The 18,894-nt window shown below is 42.8% G+C and overlaps 1 protein-coding gene across 4 annotated transcripts in view; it reads right to left on the reverse strand.

The window, feature by feature from the left end:
• Nucleotides 1–18,894, reverse strand: part of rab11fip3.L (RAB11 family interacting protein 3 (class II) L homeolog) — a 57,978-nt gene that overhangs the window by 13,157 nt on the left and 25,927 nt on the right. For 2 of the 4 annotated variants that reach the window (XR_001933203.2, XM_018236504.2), the window contains exons 4-8: nt 8,993–9,147; nt 3,722–3,898; nt 3,294–3,434; nt 357–392; nt 144–231 (exon numbers count right to left, since the gene is read on the reverse strand). Coding sequence is in view for 3 of the 4 variants with exons in the window: in XM_018236504.2 (XP_018091993.1) it covers nt 144–231; nt 357–392; nt 3,294–3,434; nt 3,722–3,898; nt 8,993–9,147 (597 nt within the window). In the remaining variant the exon portion in view is untranslated. Of the gene's footprint in view, nt 1–143; nt 232–356; nt 393–3,293; nt 3,435–3,721; nt 3,899–8,992; nt 9,148–13,021; nt 13,341–18,894 lie in introns of those variants that run through there. The other 2 variants (XM_018236506.2, XM_018236505.2) reach the window with 2 other exon arrangements.

Below are 18,894 nucleotides of genomic sequence, written 5' to 3' on the forward strand. Positions count from 1 at the left end.
CAATTACATTTACATATACCTTCAAAACCATTGAACAGGTGTAATGAATGTATGTAAAGTGAAAATCTTCTTAGAATTACATCTCTTTCTTTTTAGGTGCAGCTCCCCTTTAATATGTAAGGGGTATCCCCTTCCCCAGGTACCTTGTCCGTGAGATCTGTCTCATCACAAGCCATGTCGGAAAACTGCTGCTCGGCAGAGTCCTCCCCCAGGAAACTGTGTTGTAACCTCCTAAGGACCAGAAGAGAGGGCACATTAACCCGTTAAATACTAGAGTGAACACCAACACAGCCAGAGAGCTCCGTGATGGCCAAGGAATTTGTCTGTGTCTATAAAATAGGTAGGAAAGTACTCACCGAGCTTCTTTTCTGCTAGAAGGCCTTTTGTCGGGGCTGGGGGACAGAGACATAAAAGCAAGTGAATAAGTGAAAGTAGCAGTCGGGGAGAGTGAATAAATACAGGATGTTATTGACAGATAAAGGATGTGGCAGCTTTGCAAGTGGGAGATGAAAGACTAAAAGTTTTAGCTTCTGCTGCTTGTCGTTGAACTACATCTCCCATCTGCCTCAAGCTGACGGTACCGGCTACAAAGACGTTAGCACAACAACAGCCCTGATTATTGAAACTGCATCACCTAGAAGCACAGGGGTTAGTGAGGCCTCCACCTAAACAGGAGAGTAGTGAAAGCACAGGCTGGCAGTCAGTAAAGGAAAAATAAGCCCTAAAGTGTAACCCTGACTGGTGGCTGCTGCTCTGCGTCGGCTTAATAATCACGAGTGTCTCCCTATCAGCAGATAAACTGGGGATGCACGGATGCTTCCTTCCCCAGGAAAAAAGACAGGAAACAAGTGAAGCCAAGTGTCCATTTGATAGCACCCCCCTCATACTCTGGTACAATCCATGGGATGATTCAGGACTCAAAACTCAACAAAATATTGCAATAAACCTGTCACCAGCCATCTTTTGGCAAAAAAACCATGGGCAAAAGGTAAGTTTCATCTCCTGGAACTCCCCCGCATGTATGTTTGAGTGATGTAAAAGCTAGTGTTCCTAAATACATTCCCCTATAGAGAATAATATATTACAAGAGAGGCTCCCCCAAAAAATTTAAAAATGTTGTCTGTCTGGACAGATGAAAATTCCCAATCACACAGGAATAAACTTCTTTACTAGAACTTTACTTTCCTTATTTATAGGACGTTGAGTTTTTTTTTCTTTTTCCTCCCACAAGTTAATAAGAACGACAGTAGTTTGACTTTCACCGGTTTATTAAGGGTATTAAATCAATAAACATAATGAGTAATCGACGGCGACTGCTTGGAACTCATTTCTTACATGGATTACTGTTGAATCGTTATATACTGTATGTGATAAAACGGAGTTTTACAACTTTCGTATGTATATCTGAAAGCCGTACCTCATGCTGACTATTTATCTGATTTGTTATAATTGGGCTTTTTATCTTTTAATTATGTTGAGTAAGTGTAAAAACCCTTACAAATAATTGTTAAAAAAAAAAAAGCTAGAGTGTTCCAGGGGATGCCCACCATTCCAGTATGCGTCATAGCCAAGGCTGAACACAGACAGAGGCATAAAACTTGGTGTTCCATTGTAGGAGTGCAAAGAGTTGCACTTTAGGGAGAAAGAAGCAATTTTAATTGGTTAAAGGAAAACTATACGCCCCAAACAATGTAGGTCTCTATAAAATTGCATAAACCATTTTCATAAATATATACTTTTTTAGTAGTATGTGCCATTGGGTAATCCTAAATAGAAAATTGCCATTTAAAAAAATAAGGGCCGCCCCCTGGGATTGTAAGATTCACGGTGCACACAAACAAACCAAACAGGTTAGGTCACATGAGCCAATTAAAAGACAGAGTTCTGTCTTTTGCTTCCACACTTTTTCCTGTTACAGTAAGGGCAGAGACACACGCTCAGATTAGGGGAGATTTAGTCACTCAATTATAAATCGCCTCTACTTCGGGGCGACTAATCTCCCCGAACTGCCTCCGACCGGCTAGAATCTAAATTGGTGGCACTCGGAGCGCTTCATTTTCCGAAGTCGCCCGAAGTTTCCTCCTGAGGCAACTGTGGAAAACGAAGCGCACCAATTGCCATCCCGCCAGTGATTTACATTTTAGCCGGCGGAAGGCAGTTAGGGTAGATTAGTCACCCCGAAGAAGAAGAGATTTGTCGATGGGCGACTAATCTACCCGAATCTGAGCGTGTGTCTCTGCCTTTAGAGCTGCAGTATTTCTGGTCAGGTGATCTCTGAGGCAGCACACAGACCATCACAAAATGGTGGTTCAAGGCAAGAGATGTAAAAGGGCAATATTTGCTTAAATATATAGGCCAGTTTGTTAAAACACTTTAATCTGCCACTTAATTTGATAAAAGTATCTGTTGCTTAAGTATCCATTTTGGGGTTAAGGTTTTCCTTAAAATAAACCATAGCACAATTACTGGAGCAATAAAGAGTGCAAAACTTTTACAACTAATACATTTGGAACTTGCTCCCCTGCCATGGGTAGTACTAGTGCACTAATTACCAGAGCTTCAATGAATGTCTGTCCTGAGCAGATGTTAAGTATTGTCCATCCCATGTGCCATTACTCCAGTATGCCTCACTGTGAAGGGTAGTCAGCATCGCATACAGACCACCCTTTGCACTCCTATGTTGCACCTAAAGGTGCCAGGTACAATTTAGGGGTATCCTGGTGCATTTTGAGAAATAAACATGGAGCTTGGTGCATTTGCAACTTGCCACAAAATTCGAATTCGAATGTAAACTACTTTAGATTGGGGCCTGTCTGTCCGTAAGAGAATGAATATAAAATCATATATATATGATTCAGTATATTGCAAAGCATAAAACCCTCACCTATGACAGGTGATGCGGCATAAGGCCAAGCAATGCCAATATATGGGAGGGATCAATAAAATAAAATGAACAGCCAGACTGAGAATTTCCACACCGGCACCCAAGGCAAACACCAGAGCGTTGTTATATATATATATATTTAAAAGCAAGCACAACAGAACTCACAATGTACGTCTCACATTATATATGTGACCCAGCATGCAGAGCCGGGACAGGGAGAGACTATACACGGCCATAGTGCTGGAAGAATCACACTACATTACAAATACAGACCATAATACACTGCAAACATATAACCTGGAGGTGCAGCCCCAGAATGCTTTGCAAATGAGAAGGCTAATTTGGATCACCTTGCCATGTACCTAATGTCTCTCCCTGTCCCCAGTGGGTAATGGGCATGCAGTGTCACCTGTCCATTTCCAGGTAGCGGAGGCGGGTGGACAGGTCTTCCAGGCGGTTGACATGTTTGTGGCATTGGCTGCAGTATAAGCCACCCAGAGAGGCGCACGAAGGAGGCGCCAGGAGCTGTCGTTCTGACAGGGAAGCGCCACTAGGGAGACGCAAATATGGTCCATCAGAAGTCATTGAAATCAAACAGTTATACGTTGAAGGTGTTCTGCGTCTTTAAGATACCTGAATGATACTTTAAGCTACCGAGTATCAAACATTAATCCTATAGAGATAACAGCACAGAGGTAAAGTTTTACATATACAGCAACCCTCCTATTTGTTTATTTGGAGACTTCTTCCTGGTTACAGCATTAACCCCTAAACACATGCACTACTCCACACTGACTCCACCCACCAATGGCCGATGGGGGGCAGAAAAAAACTCACCAGGGGGAAAGCCGTTGGGTGCCATTAGGTGAAGGGGTGAAGTTATTTTCTTCTTCATTGCAGTGATTACTGAACGGGTCCGGCTCAGCTCCTTCCCCAAAATCCTCAAATTGCTCCTCCTGGCTCGTTATCGTGATGGCCGAAATGTCGCACAGAGACAGCTCCAACCCCTCTGGCCTGAGGAAAGAGAAATATGAGGGTTGTGAGTGAGGGAGACTGGGGTGAAACTGAAGCTTAAAGAGATACGGACACCTGAAATTAAAATTTTTTTATATCTATCATATAATTTTCACATCTTTGCATGTGATTTATAATTTGCCTGATGCTTTCACATTACCTATCGGATCCCCCATGTTCCTATGTGAGGGGGCTGCCATATTTCTGCATCAGTAGTCTGTTAGCATTAGAATCTCTAACTGACAAGCTACAAGGTTTAGAAACTACAAGGAACAATTACTTGCAAAAGCAACCCAGTCAGCGAAAAGCGATCAACGTGACCGATTAATGGACATTAATAATTTGAAGAGTAGTTTTTTTTAGTGTCACTATCACTTTAAGAAGGTACAGAAAGGGGAGAGAGGATTTGCAAAGGGGAGAAGCTCTGCTAGAAGAATTCTGGTTAGGATAAGCAGGAACTGTCAGGAAGTGCAGGATCGTGTCATGTTGACAAGACACACAACAAGATAACCCTAGACCTGCTTATACACAACACTCAGCACTTTGTGAATCTCTTATCTTGTGCTGACTCAGTACTGCCTTGGCCAAACACAGTAAAGGAGTCCTGTCTTTTATAAAGTGTATGCAGGCAGGAGCGGCCATTCCTGGAAGGAGAGGAGTTGCCATCATGGCAAAGTTTCAGGGTGAAGACACACAGAGCTAATAGAAGCAGCAACTTGTCAAGGCTACAAAATAGTAAGGATGCACCGAATCCCGAATCCTTCGCAAAAAATTCGGCCGAACACCAAACCGAATCTGAACCCTAATCTGCATATGCAAATTAGGGATGGGAATAAACATTTTCTACTTCCTTGTTTTCTGACAAAAAGTCACGCAATTTCCCTCCCCACCCATAATTTGCATATGCAAATTCGGATTTGGTTCGGCCGGCAGAAGGATTCGGCCGAATCCGAATCCTGCTGAAAAAGGCCGAATCCTGGCCGAATCCCGAACCGAATCCTGGATTCGGTGCATCCCTACAAAATAGACAATACTTTACTAAGACACGTGTGTTTTAGCAGAGGCAATTCTCAGTATTGTCTATGGCAAGGTATTTTTTTGCCATTTTGTAGCCACAAGAAGTAGCTGCTACTAGAAGCTCTGTGTGTCTTTACCCTAAGGGTAAGGTCACACCTGGAGAGTTAGTCGCCCGGCGACTAATCGCCTCTTCTTTGGGGCAACTAATCTCCCGGAACTGTTTCCCCTATTAAAATGCCTGTGGCATGGCACTCGCGGCGAATCTCCCCGAATCTCCAGGTGTGACTTTACCCTAAGGGTCCCTGGAAAAGACATAAGCAGGAGACAACCCATTCATCAGTAAGACAACTTCAGGGACTAAAGTCTTGAACTCAACCCTGAGAGTTACCAACAGTGGGCAAACCAAGCAGCGATTAGCTTTAAACCATCTGCTGCACGGAAAATAATGGAAGCAAGTGTCTAACTGGTTGCTACGGGTTTATTGAACTTGGGCAAATTTGCACAGTTAGTGAGCCCCTGTTGGTTCTGCTTCCTTTACTGCATTAGACTGCATTGTCTTTGTTGGTGCACCCAGGAAATGGATTCGTTTACAGGTTCTGCCATGAACCTACTGGTGCTCTCCCATTAGACACAGTAAGGCTACGGACACTTTTCTTCTCTATCTGTGCACACACTGGAAGGAATGTAATCCATCAGACGCTGCACACATGGAGCAGATTTTGGCCAAAAAAGGTTCACCTGAGTGTCTGTGTTTTTATAAGAATGGCATATGTAATGGTGCCAGCAGCCTAACTACCAGTTGCATTAGAGAAACCTAACCCATAACTGGTTGTCCTAATCAGTTTTGAGAAGTTGCACTGACCTTTTTAAACTGCTTTTATATGCCAGTGGCATCACATCTGCTACATGCCGTCAATGGAAGTCAGTTGCAGCCTTAGACACCACCCATTAAGGGAACCCTGAACTGTTCACAAGCAACTGGATGCAGGCTGGGAAGGCACACTGCTGCCACAAGTTGTGTGGGTCTTTGTATGCGGTGTCAATGCATGGTCAATTTTGCTTCTAAGTTTATAAATGAGATTAAAATTCTAAGATCTGATCCTATCTGTGGCCGTTCAGTGCACTCTGTACAGCACCTACCACTGGCACAGCCGCAGTGTTTTTGTGCAGAGAGGTGTCTCTGCCTTTGTTTCAGTTACAAACTTGGCAGTGCCCAGGAGCCCTCTAAACCCAAGGGGCTTGGCCTGTAAGTGTGCAACGGCAAACTGGCACACCCTTTAAAGGGGTTGATCAACTTTAAACACCTAGTTGTTTTCAGATAGTTCACCAGAAAATAATGACCTTTTCCGATTACTTTCTATGTGTGATATTGAAGTGTAAAGTATAATTTTTCACCTTCTAAAGCAGCTCTTGGAGGGGGGGGGGGGTCACCGACCCTATAAACTCTTCTAAATGGATACATTTAGTTAATACATTTCTTATCTTTGTCCCTGCTAAGCAGAATCTCTGAGTTTCATTACAGGCAGCTGTTAGACTTGATACAATAGTTGCTAATACTCCAGAGATGCTACTGAGAAATGGATCAACTAAATGTCGCAAAATTGTAGCAGTTCAGAGTCTGCACCTGAATTACTGAGCTGCCAGACAGGAACATTAAAGTTAGATTTTGAAAAAAAAACGGTAAAAAAGAAATAATGAAAAGTAATTGAAAAAAGTATTTATTTCTGGAGAACGATCTGCAAAAAATTTAACTAAAAAAAGTGTTTGGAAGGTGAACAACCCCTTTAAAGACTTTAAAACTAAAGTCTAAAATAGAATAATGCTAGAAATGCTGTATTTTGTATACTAAATATAAACATGAACCTAATTAAACTAATGATTAATGCTTTCAAAGTTGGCCACAGGGGGCTGTCATCTTGTAACTTTGTTAAACATCTTTGCAAGATCAAGACTACGCACGTGCTCAGTGTGGTCTGGGCTTCAGTTGAAAGGGTTAAGATTAGGGATCATCAAAAATTATCAATACAGCACAAGTCAAATAATATCTGCCGTAGAAACTGATAGAGCAAGACCGATTAATATACAGACTGCACTGGGTCTGCGGATACAAATCTCTACACGGGCGCCGGCTGCTCTACAGAGAAACAAACAAAGCTGCTCTGGGAAGTAAGGTGGGCTCCCCCCTGCTGTTTGAAAGCATGATCGTTTCCCTGCAGAGCAGTTAGGGGCCATCTGAAGTTTCCTATCCTCAGTAGTCAGAGCAAATAAAACGAAGGGGGAATTTCACTGCATACAGTTAGGTTTCTTATAAAAATGGTACACGTTTTCTAATTAAAGTATATTGGAGATAGATTTCTTTTTCATTAAAGAAAGTAAAAGTTGGATTTTATTTTTTTTGCCTTCACATCAAACTCACCTGGAAAAGATTACACAGCACATAGTCACATTTTAAGACAGCAGGTGCCCAAGTGCCCCTAGTGGTGAAGGGTACAGGTGCCATGGTACAGTTGGCAGCCATGGATACACTACATATATAAGATATTGCAAGGCCTTCTGAAAGAGACACGTATTGCCTACAAGAGCGTTACATTTCCTAACTCCTCTTAGCAAACTCAAAACCTTGCAATCCCCCAGTCAACACAACTTCCCTGTATTATTAATCCTTTTACAATAGAAAAGCATTAAGCAAAACACTTCTAAATACTGATTAACCGGCAAACCCCCGATCTTAATATCTTACTCCTGCCGTAGGCACTAGAGAACAGAGCCTGGCATCGCCTGCACTCAAGATGATGGGGTCAATACCGTGAACATAGAAGCCAATGCAACCCATTGGAGAGATTGGAGAGTAGCTTTGCCTCTCTGCGATCTGAGGCAGAAGAGGAGGAACTGATGTTTCTTGCTTCAAAAGCAAAGAGACACATCCAAATATATCCCACAGAGATAATCAAAGGTTGCAAGAGATGAGCACCCTCCCTGCTGCTGTGGGAAAGGCTGAATGTCAAGATGCAAAGAGGAAAATCAAGGCTCCATCTAATACTCCTCCTAAAATATTCACTTAAGGGCAAGTAAAATCAAATACAGGAATATAGGAATTTAAATATAAAGGATTATTTAGGCTGCACTTATAACGACAGGGGATACTATACATTCCCTATATTAAACACTGAATAAAGTACCCCTCTTTGTAAGAAATAAGACAATTAGAATTCACCAATGTATGGGGGAACCTTATTTAAGAATTCAAGTGTCATCATTAAGCATCAGGTTATAGTTACTCAGGTCATGGAACTCAAGTGCAAGTGATACATACGAATCGGGGTTAAGCCAGTTTAAAGGAGAAGGTAAGGCAAATAAATACACCAGTAAACCCTCAAAATAATGCTGCTCCAAGTCCTCTTTCCTTCTATTGTGTACACATGGGCTTCTGTATCAGACTTCCTGTTTTCAGCATAAACCTCCAGGGCTAGGGCTTGAGCATGCTCAGTTTGCTCTTCTCTCCCACTCCCCCTCCCTCCTCCCATCCCTGCTGTAATCTGAGCCCAGAGCTATGAGTAAGTAGGGAGAGACTCAGGCAGGAAGTGATGTCACACCAAGCTAATATGACAGCTGCTATCCTAAACACAGAGAGAGAGCTTCTAGAGCTGCTTACTCAGGTATGGTAAAGCATATTCTGCAGAATAAATATAGTGTTATAGCTTGCACTATTGTGGCTAATCTATTGGCAATAAACTATTTCGGTAGCTTTCCTTCTCCTTTAGGGTGGTGGCAGACGTGCAGTTTCGGGGGAGATTAGCTTTCCCACAGGCAAGAATGTGAATTGCCGGCAGGATGGCATTCAGACCGTAGTCGTCCTAAGTTGACACACGAGGAAACTACGTAAAACCGAAGCGATCCGTATGCCATCCCGCCGGCAAATATAATTCTAGCTGGCTTTTCGGGGAGATTAGTCGCCCGAAGAAGAGATTTGTCGCTGGGCGACTAATCTCCCCGAATTTACATGTCTCCCACCACGCCAATGACACGTTTCTCCCCTGTGAAGGGGTCTCCTGCTGTCATTCACCCACTAATACTCACGTTGCAGGTGGGGGCAATCTGGATACCCCTCCAACCCCCTCTGTTTCAGGATCTTCATGTGGAGCTAGCACTCCAGTATCCTCATCCGTGAAAGTCTCACACTCGCTGTAGGCGCTCTCTGAGCCCACGTAGGCGCTGTCTGTCACCTCGGTCACCTGAAGGGGGCATAAGAGGGCAAGTGCATTAGTCAGATGGCAATGATAGGTGTTAAGACATGGCTGCATGGGCCTCAATGATCTTCAGGCTGAGTTTCCAGGGTTACCTAAAATAAGAAAGACATTTTCCTCTACCCTGACCACTGCCTTTCACACTTAGTCCCTCTAGAATAAGCTCTGGGACATTCAAGGGAGGCCAGCCCTTCAGTTTTGGAATTACAATTCTAGCCACAATATGGCAGTGAGCCTATGGCAGATAGATTGGATTTGTAGTTCAGCTACCGTCATAGTAGTTAATGGAGGTGTATGTATATAGCAAGTTGTAGTTTAGCACAAGGCAGATGGCTGAAGGTGTGCAGAACAGAACCCCAGGCTAGGAACTTACAATCAACCAATGAGAAGTTAGTTTACATTAGTCTATTGCTGTTAGAATAACAACAGAAGCAAGACATTGAGACAGCCGAGTGGTACAACCCTATTTGAGAGTTGGCTTCCTTGTAACCCCTTCACTGCCAAACCTTTTCACACCTGCAACCCTTTTGTTTCTGGTCCCATTCACACACCTATTTATAGACATTTCCATGATGTATAAACGTATAAAGAAGATATAAATATTTTCAGAAGAACGTCATGAATACGCCATTGGCTCTTGCCAAACCCTGGCTCGGGCTGAATAAACACCTGGGCTGCATTATAAAGGAATGAAATGGTAACAAAACCTGTGCTTGAGATGGAACGTTGAGTGGTTTAGGATGGCTGCACGTCATGGGGGTAAGACTGTACCAAGTGAAGGCTTTGAGAGCACCAGTCGCACCCGGCGGTGGGCTTATGAGTAGCGTTTATACACTCCACACAGCACATGACCAAGTGTTCAGCCAATCAAAAACTGTTGCAGGTTAAAGAGGTGGTTCAGCGTCACGTTAATTTTTAGTATGTTACAGAGTTACTAATTCCAAGCAACTTTTCAATTGGTCTTCATTATTTGTTTTTTATAGTTTTTGAATTATTTGCCTTCTTCTTCTGGCTCTTTCCAGCTTTCTAATGGGAGTCACTGACCCCCATCTAAAAAACAAATGCTCTGTAACACTACAGATGTATTTATTGCTACTTTTTATTACTCCCTTTTCTATTCAGGCCTCTCCTATTCATACTCCAGTCTCTTATTTAAATCAATGCACGTTTGCTATGGTAATTTGGACCCTAGCAACCAGATTGCTGAAATTGCAAACTGGAGAGCTGCTGAATAAAAAGTCAAATAATTCAAAAACCACAAATAATAAAAAAATGAAAACCAATTGCAAATTATCTCAGAATTTCACTCTCTACGTCATACTAAAAGTTAATGTAAAGGTGAACAACCCCTTTAATAGTCATCATAGGTTTAGCCAATAGGCAAATGCTTCTGGGATCATTCCTGCACTCCTGTAGTGAGATACTTAATGGCTACATAATGCAGCTCCTGCGAGGTATCAGTTATTAGCAAACACCGGGGTTCACCTGTCTGGGCAATGTATAAGAGCAAGCTGATGCCCAAGCTTACATGGGATATATAGTGAATAAAGTACCCCCTATTGTAAAATATAAGGATATTATAAGTCACCGAGGAGTTCCATGACCATATAAAAGCACAAGGTTTTTATACAGGTCATGGATATCCAAGGTTACTTTTAATATCCTCGTATTTTGCAACAAGGGGTACTTTCTTAAATATAATACACAAGTTTTAGGAGTCGTTTGACAAAAATGACATCACTACTCACCGTTTATAACTAATGACATCACTAGTCACCGTTTATAAGGATATAATAAACAAAAGCCATGAATAGCCTGTAAATTATATCCTTATAAACGGTGAGTAGTGATGTCATCAGTTATAAACGGTGAGTAGTGATGTCATTTCTGTCACATGACTCACTAAAATTTGTGTATTATAATAAATAAAGTACCCCCAGTTGTAAAATATGAGGATATTAGAAGTTACCTCGGACTTCCATGACCTGTATAAAAACACTCGGCCTTCGGCCTCGTGTTTTTATATGGTCATGAAACTCCTCGGTAACTAATAATATCCTTATATTTTACAAGAGGGGGTACTTTATTCACTATATAATTTACAGGATATTCATGGCTCTTGTGTATTATATAGCTGTACAAACAAAAGAGCCTTATAGAGAGCAGGGCAATAAGGCACTTAGTAAGCAAATATCCTGCAGCCGTCAGCCATATATGACTAGTTATCACGCAGTTATCTCACTTCCCTGTTAAACATTTAATAACACACTGGTTTCTACATTAACCAAACCCTGAGCTAATAATCAGCTCGTCAGCTACGGCTCATTAATCTGCTTTCCTTGTCTATGTAAACCCAGCATTGTAAATACAGCCCATCATGCAGCTAATGCATGGCATGGAAATCATATTCTTTTATAACCTGGACCATAAACACCAATAAGTACCTCCTAAGGCAGGTCTGCCCACCTACGGCTGCTGAAATGCTCCAGTGAATGCTGGGAATTGTAGTTTGAAAGGGCATCTAGAACATCATATTAGCATATTCATAAATTACGCTGGAATTCTGGGGGGAAAAATAATGGTGTTTTGCAACCAAATTTGTAAGCGGTAATACATATGAATCCCAAGTACAGTTCAATAAAGATGTATTATATAATGAAAGCTGCAACTCTCCAGCTGTTCCCAGCATATATTTATATACATCAAGCTGGTGTGAGTCACAAGTTGAATTGTCTACCTGTGACTCACAGCAACTTGGATAACCCCCGATATAATCTATTTGCCCTATAACCTCATATTACCAAAGGCTGAGAATAATGGGAGTATAGCTTGGACAGTCTTACTTATAACCACGGCCCCTCCAAAGGGCTACAGACACCTAATGACAGTGATGCACATGTGTTTTTTCTACACTACATGTACACTAGGCTGTATACACCAGCTGCACATAGTCTTGTACCTACAGAGCACTCAATTCATACACTGCATGTCCTACCTGTGCCACTGGCCAGCATTACAACTGCGTCCCACTGAACTGAATTATGCCTGTGTCCCACTTGTACCACATTACAGCTGTGTCCCACTAGTGCCACTGGGCAGCATTACACCTGAGTCCCACTGCACTGGCCTGCGTTCCACCTGTACCACTGTGTTGCATTAAACCTATGTCCCACCAGTGCTACTCGGCAGCATTACACCTGCGTCCCACCAGTGCCACTGTGCTGCATTACACCTAAATCTCACTGCACTGGATTATGCCTGTGTCTCACCTGTGCCACTGTGCTGCATTACCCTTGAGTCCTACCTTGCTGCATTAAACCTGCGTCCCACCAGTGCTACTTGGCAGCATTACACCTGCATCCCACCTGTGCCACTGAGAAGCATTACACCTGCTTTCCATCTGTGCCACATTAAACCTGCGTTCCACCTGTGCCGCATTAAACCCGCATCCCACCATGCTGCATTAAACCTGCGTCCCACCGTGCCACACTAAACTTGCGTACTACCTGTGTCACTGTGCTGCATGAAACCTGTGTCCCACTTGTGCCACATTAAACCTGCATACTTCCTGTGTCACTGTGCTGCATTACGCCTGTTTCCCACCTGTACCACATTAAACCTGCGTCCCACCTGTGCCACATTAAACCCGCGTCCCACTTGTGCCACATTAAAACTGCGTGCTACCTCTGTCACTGTGCTGCATTATGCCTGTGTCCCACCTGTGCCACATTAAACCTGCGTCCCACCTGTCCCCCTGGGCTGCATTACACCTGTGCCCTCTGCATTGCATTATACCTGCATGTTCCTTAGTGTATTCCCTGCCAAGTTATTCACACCCAATGAAACTCTCCCTGAAACTCACCTGATATTCCATCCTTACAGGACTGCATGGCATCCCCCCTGAAAGGCCTAGCAGCCGCCCGCTTGTGCCAGCGCTGGGGAGAGAAAGCAGCTTCAGTGTGAGACTGGGTGGAAGCCGGGAAGGGAGGAAGGGGAAAAATCCAGGAAGCCAGCGAGTGAGAGCAGGGAATATAGAGTGGCTTTTGTTTCTGACCTCCAGCGTCTCCCTGGAGCTGGGAGGGGACAGACCTGTTGTGTGTCACATGGAGCTCAGGTACACTCCTCCTGCCCTTAACTCCTCACATGCACTGCACCTTGATCCTGCTGCTGCCTACACCGAAAACAATATTGCCCACTCTGTTAAGCTCTTCCCAACCAAAGCAGGGGCTTTTGCAGAGACAGTTGCCGCTGAAAAAAAGAGAGTGCATGTATTTACTAACTTAACCTACCGGTACTCTAAAGGGGTGAGAAGGCTGAATGGGTTTATTTGGAACATTTCACCTGTTGCTGAATTGCAGCTTCCAACATTCCCGACGCCAACTGCTCTACTGCACCAACAGACAGAGCTCGGCTGCCAACATTAGGAAATAATTACACTGTGTCGCTGGGCCTCTGGCAGCAGATGAGAGTAGCATAGAAATGGGCATAATGTGCCACCCCCTGTCACACATGATTCATTTAAAGGGGTAGTTCAGCTTTAATATTAACTTTTAGTACAATGCAAATATTCTGAAACTATGTGGTTTTTGAATTATTTAGTTTTCTGTTCAGCCGCTCTGCAGTTTGGAATTTCAGAAGGTATCTCGTTGCTAGGGACCAACTGACCCCAACAATTAGGCAGTGGCCTGAACGAGAGACTGGGAAAAGAATAGGAGAGGGGCTTAATAGAAAGAGAACAAAATGCAGGAAAGAGGCAGAAGAAGAAGGCAAATCATTTAAAAGCTATAAAAAATGAAGACCAATCAGAAAGTTCCTAAGAACAGAACAATCTACAAGAAATACCTTCATATAGCTTCATTGAATAAACTGTAAATTTGCACCCAGGGCTATTAACCCAGAGCAACCAATCAGATGTATGCTTTCAAAGATGTGCGTGATAAATGCAACTTGCTGGTCGCTATGGGTTACTAGACGTGGTGTAAATGGTGTGCCTTTAATAACACTTTCCCAGCTGTTGGGTTAAAACGGATTACTGGCTATAATGTCCCTTTAGGGCTATTCCACACGGGGAGATAGCGACGCGTTTGCGGTCGCGGCGCCAAAGTGCCGCGACCGGCGCAGGCGACAGTTTTGTATGGGCGCCTATGTAAAAACGCCTGTGCTAACCACACGAGGCGATGCGCTTTTCAACAGTCGCCTGAAAATGCCTCGCCAGGCTTTTTCAGGCGACTGTTGAAAAGCGCATCGCCTCGTGTGGTTAGCACAGGCGTTTTTACATAGGCGCCCATACAAAACTGTCGCCTGCGCCGGTCGCGGCGCTTTGTCGCCGCGACCGCAAACGCGTCGCTATCTCCCCGTGTGGACTAGCCCTTAAACACCCTTATGTTATATAGTGAGAGATCATTTCTGGTCATGATACCTATGCAGATGGTCCACTTGGAGACCAGGGGGAGATAAAAATTCCTGGACTGAGACACTCCTCCTGGGAATTAAGAGAAAATAGCTTCACCAACAGCTACAGCTTAAGGGCAAAGACATGCGCAAAGACTAAATTGGGAAGATTTAGTCACCCAGCGATACATTGCCTCTTTTTCGGGGGGGGGTTAATATCCCCAAACTGCCTCCCGTTGGCTAGAATCTAAATTCTGCCCGAAGTTTCCTCGTGAGGCAACTTCGGAAAACGAAGCATTCCGAGTGCCATCCCGACGGCGATTTAGATTGTAGCAAACCAGGCAGGCTATTTATTGTTATTCATTTTTTTATCACATATCTTTCTCTTCAAACCATTGCTTGGTTACTAGGGTTAAGTGGCACCCTGGCAACAATGCAATTTCCAAACTTAAAGGGATACTGTCATGGGAAAAAAAATTTCAAAACAAATCAGTTAATAGTGCTGCTCCAGCAGAATTCTGCACTGAAATCCATTTCTCAAAAGAGCAAACAGATTTTTTTATATTCAATTTTGAAATCTGACATGGGGCTAGACATATTGTCAATTTCCCAGCTGCCCCAAGTCATGTGTCTTGTGCTCTGATAAACTTCAATCACTCTTTACTGCTGTACTGCAAGTTGGAGTGATATCACCCCCTCCCTTTTCCCCCCAGCAGCCAAACAAAAGAACAATGGGAAGGTAACCAGATAGCAGCTCCCTAACACAAGATAACAGCTGCCTGGTAGATCTAAGAACAACACTCAATAGTAAAAACCCATGTCCCACTGAGACACATTCAGTTACATTGAGAAGGAAAAACAGCAGCCTGCCAGAAAGCATTTCTCTCCTAAAGTGCAGGCACAAGTCACATGACTGGGGGCAGCTGGGAAATTGACAATATGTCTAGCCCCATGTCAGATTTCAAAATTGAATATAAAAAAATCTGTTTGCTCTTTTGAGAAATGGATTTCAGTGCAGAATTCTGCTGGAGTAGCTCTATTAACTGGTGTGTTTTGAAAAAAACATGTTTTCCGATGACAGGATCCCTTTAAAGGCAGAAGAACAAATGGTTATTGCATTTAAAAACATCAGACAGTGGCTTAACTAGATATTAATGGGCCCCACAGCAAATTTATTTTAGGGCCCCCCAAAATATCCAGAGGTTGTCCTTTTTTACGAATATATATTAAATTCGCTCATTAAGTAGGGCCTCATGGGGCCCCATGCAGCCGCAGGGTCTGCTTCCTCTGTAGTTACACCCCTGATCAAAGAAGCTTGGCGACATATGGGAGGCCACAGGTTGTTTTGTACTATTGCAGTTGTATGCACAGTTTTCATTATTATTGCATAGTTTTAGCATTGGATGCTGATCACATAACCTCTAGGCCAGGTCCTGAACTGAGATTCAAAATAGTCCCTGGCATTTCAAGTACACTGAGGCCCAAACAGCCCAATAAATAGTGAGTGTCTATAACATCTTATAGCAGCCCCTCTGGCACTTGCCAGAACCCACAGATTGCTAGTCCGGGCCTACTCTAGGCCAACTTGTCAGAAAAGAATGTGGCCCAATAACCTCCCAGTGCAGAATTTCTGACCTGCTCCAGTCAAACACTCCAAGCTGACTTATCCCACCCCAAGTGCCAGCCTCTGCCCACCCCTATACCATGTAGGTATGCCATGTGTGCCAAGCAATCAACTGAAAGCTTATAGTTTGAATTTAAGTGTATGGGGGATTGAGAGCAATCAGAAATATCTCAGATACCTGTTTTTGGTTACTCATTGGTTCTGCCGCCCTCTCCATATAGCAAGGTACCTCTGGGAAGGGAATGCTGGTTATTGTGACCTGTCCAAGTGCTTTTCTTCTTGGCGGCTGAACTGTCAGTTCAATTCTCTTCCTCCCTCCTCTTGTGCAAGGGTAGGAAACAGAGTAAGTTCCTTTAACTATTTATATCCATGGTTTTCATTGTCATGTATGAGGCAAGCCACACAGACTACAAAAAAAGCGCTCTCATAGGTAACAATGAACATTATCTGAAAGGAATTTAAATATCTTTACGTTTCTTCTCTCTGATATAGCAGCAGCTCTGCCCTGCTTTATGGCAGAAATCAATGGCGACACTCAGATCAATGTCAGGTGACATGCTTGCAGGAAATGGATCAATATGGACATGGAGGAAATGGTACCTTGCACCTTAAAAGGGGTGGTTCATCTTTAAAAAAAAACAAAAAAACTTTTAGTATGTTATAGGATTACTAATTCTAAGCAACTTTTCAATTGGCCTTCATTTTCTCTTTTATATAGTATTTGAATGATTTGCCTTCTTCTTCGGACTGTTTCAAATTGGGGTCACTGACCCCTTCTAAAAACAAATGCTCTGTAAAGCTACATGTTTATTGTTATTGCTTTTGTTACTCATCTTTCCATTCAGGCCTCTCCTATTCATATTCCAGTCTCTTGTTCATATAATTGCATGGTTGCTAGGGTCATTTGCAAGTGGATTGCTGAAATTGCAAACTGGAGAGCTGCTGAATAAAACAACAAAATAACTCGAAAACTACAAAAAATAAAAACCGATTGCAAATGGTCTCAGAATATCACCCTCTACATCATACAGAAATGTTAATTTAAAGGTGAACAACCCCTTTAAAGAAACTCCGCCCCCCAAAAGTGGAGTTTTTCAGTTTCTTTCTAACCTTCCTGATAATTACAGACATAGCTGCACACCATTTACACCACGTCTAGTAAAGGCATATCTATATCACATGCAAACCACTTACCTGTCTAGTTCATGTATCCAGGGCAGCAATAAATATCCACAACCCCCCATATTTCGAGTCTGTGAACATATTGTAGCTAAAATCTAATATGTATTTCCCCCTTAACTCGTCTTTTTATTCAGGCCCTCTCCTTTTCATATTCCAGGCCCTTATTCAAATCAATTTATGGTTGCTATGGTCATTTGCACCCTAGCAATCAGATTGCTGAAACTGCAAATAGGAGAGCTGCTGAAAAAAAAAAAAAGCTAAATAACTCAAAACCCACAAATAATAAAAAAAATGAAAACCAAGTGCAAATTGTCTCAGAATATCACTAAAAGTTAATTTAAAGGTAAACAACCCTTTTAAATATGTCCCAGCCATTATTACACACTTTAGGTGAAGAAGCCATCTCCATGCATATGTAATCACTGTATGTTTGTACATTAGCAATTGAGTCAGGCCCTTTAATCCCAGGATTGACAAATCCCATAAATGCAGGGCTATTAGTGCAATAGGGTTGGAAGGTGCTGCTCTTTGAACCCTGTGCTGGCTTCACTTTACCTTTACAGCATAATATCCAATACCGTCGCTTTGCTCTGTTACATTCTAAGCTGCACTTTGGCCCAGTATGCAGGGGGAACAGTCTGTTGGGTGCAGCAGATCTGCACAGGCAGCTGAAATGGATTTCTCAGCTCCAGCCCTGTATTATTGGTGCCACTATCCACTGTTAATCTATTCTAATGTCCTCCACAGTGGCACAAATTCATCATGTTAGTAGGGCAAGCTCTAGTCATTTGCCCGATGCCTACTGAGCATATTTTCTTGCAATAAAAACCAAAATCATCGGTGGGGGAAGCAAATTTATTACGAACCTTGGACTGGGGTAACCCTTTCCCTTTAATTTTTTTTTCTACTTAGGCATCTGGGGGTGGCAGCTACTGCCCTGGGCACATGCCTCCAGCTGACTAAAAAGAAAACACAGCCCTGACGGTAATTCCAGTTTACCTTGTTTGGGATCCATTATCTGTAAACCCATTATCCAGAAAGCTTCAAATTACTGAGAGGCCGTCTCCCATAGACTCCATTTTACCCAAATAATACACATTTTTATAAATGATTTCCTCTTTATCTGTAATAATAAAACAGTACCTTATACTTGATCCCAACTAAGATATAATTAATCCTTACTGAAAGCAAAACCAGCCTTATTGGGTTTATTTAATGTTTAAATGATTTTCTAGTAGACTTAAGGTATGAAGATCAAATTAGTGAAAGATCCATTATCCGGAAACACCAGGTCCCAAGCATTACACACAAGTGCACCTGCATTAAAGTGATCTTGTGTGTAATCTATCAGAGCAGGTCAAAGGGGCACAGTGGCCGTAAATTGAAGGAGCATGTATATATGTATATAAGCTTAAATGTCCATTCAGTTGTGTGCCCATGTCAGGGCAATGCACTTGTGCTTCCATAAATAAACAAGCCTGTCTCTATAAAAGTGAAATACCTGTTGTTCCCTTGAACAGTGCCCCCAACTAAAATCA

Source organism: Xenopus laevis, chromosome 9_10L, assembly GCF_017654675.1.
Source record: "Xenopus laevis strain J_2021 chromosome 9_10L, Xenopus_laevis_v10.1, whole genome shotgun sequence".
Classification (NCBI taxonomy): Eukaryota; Metazoa; Chordata; class Amphibia; order Anura; family Pipidae; genus Xenopus; species Xenopus laevis.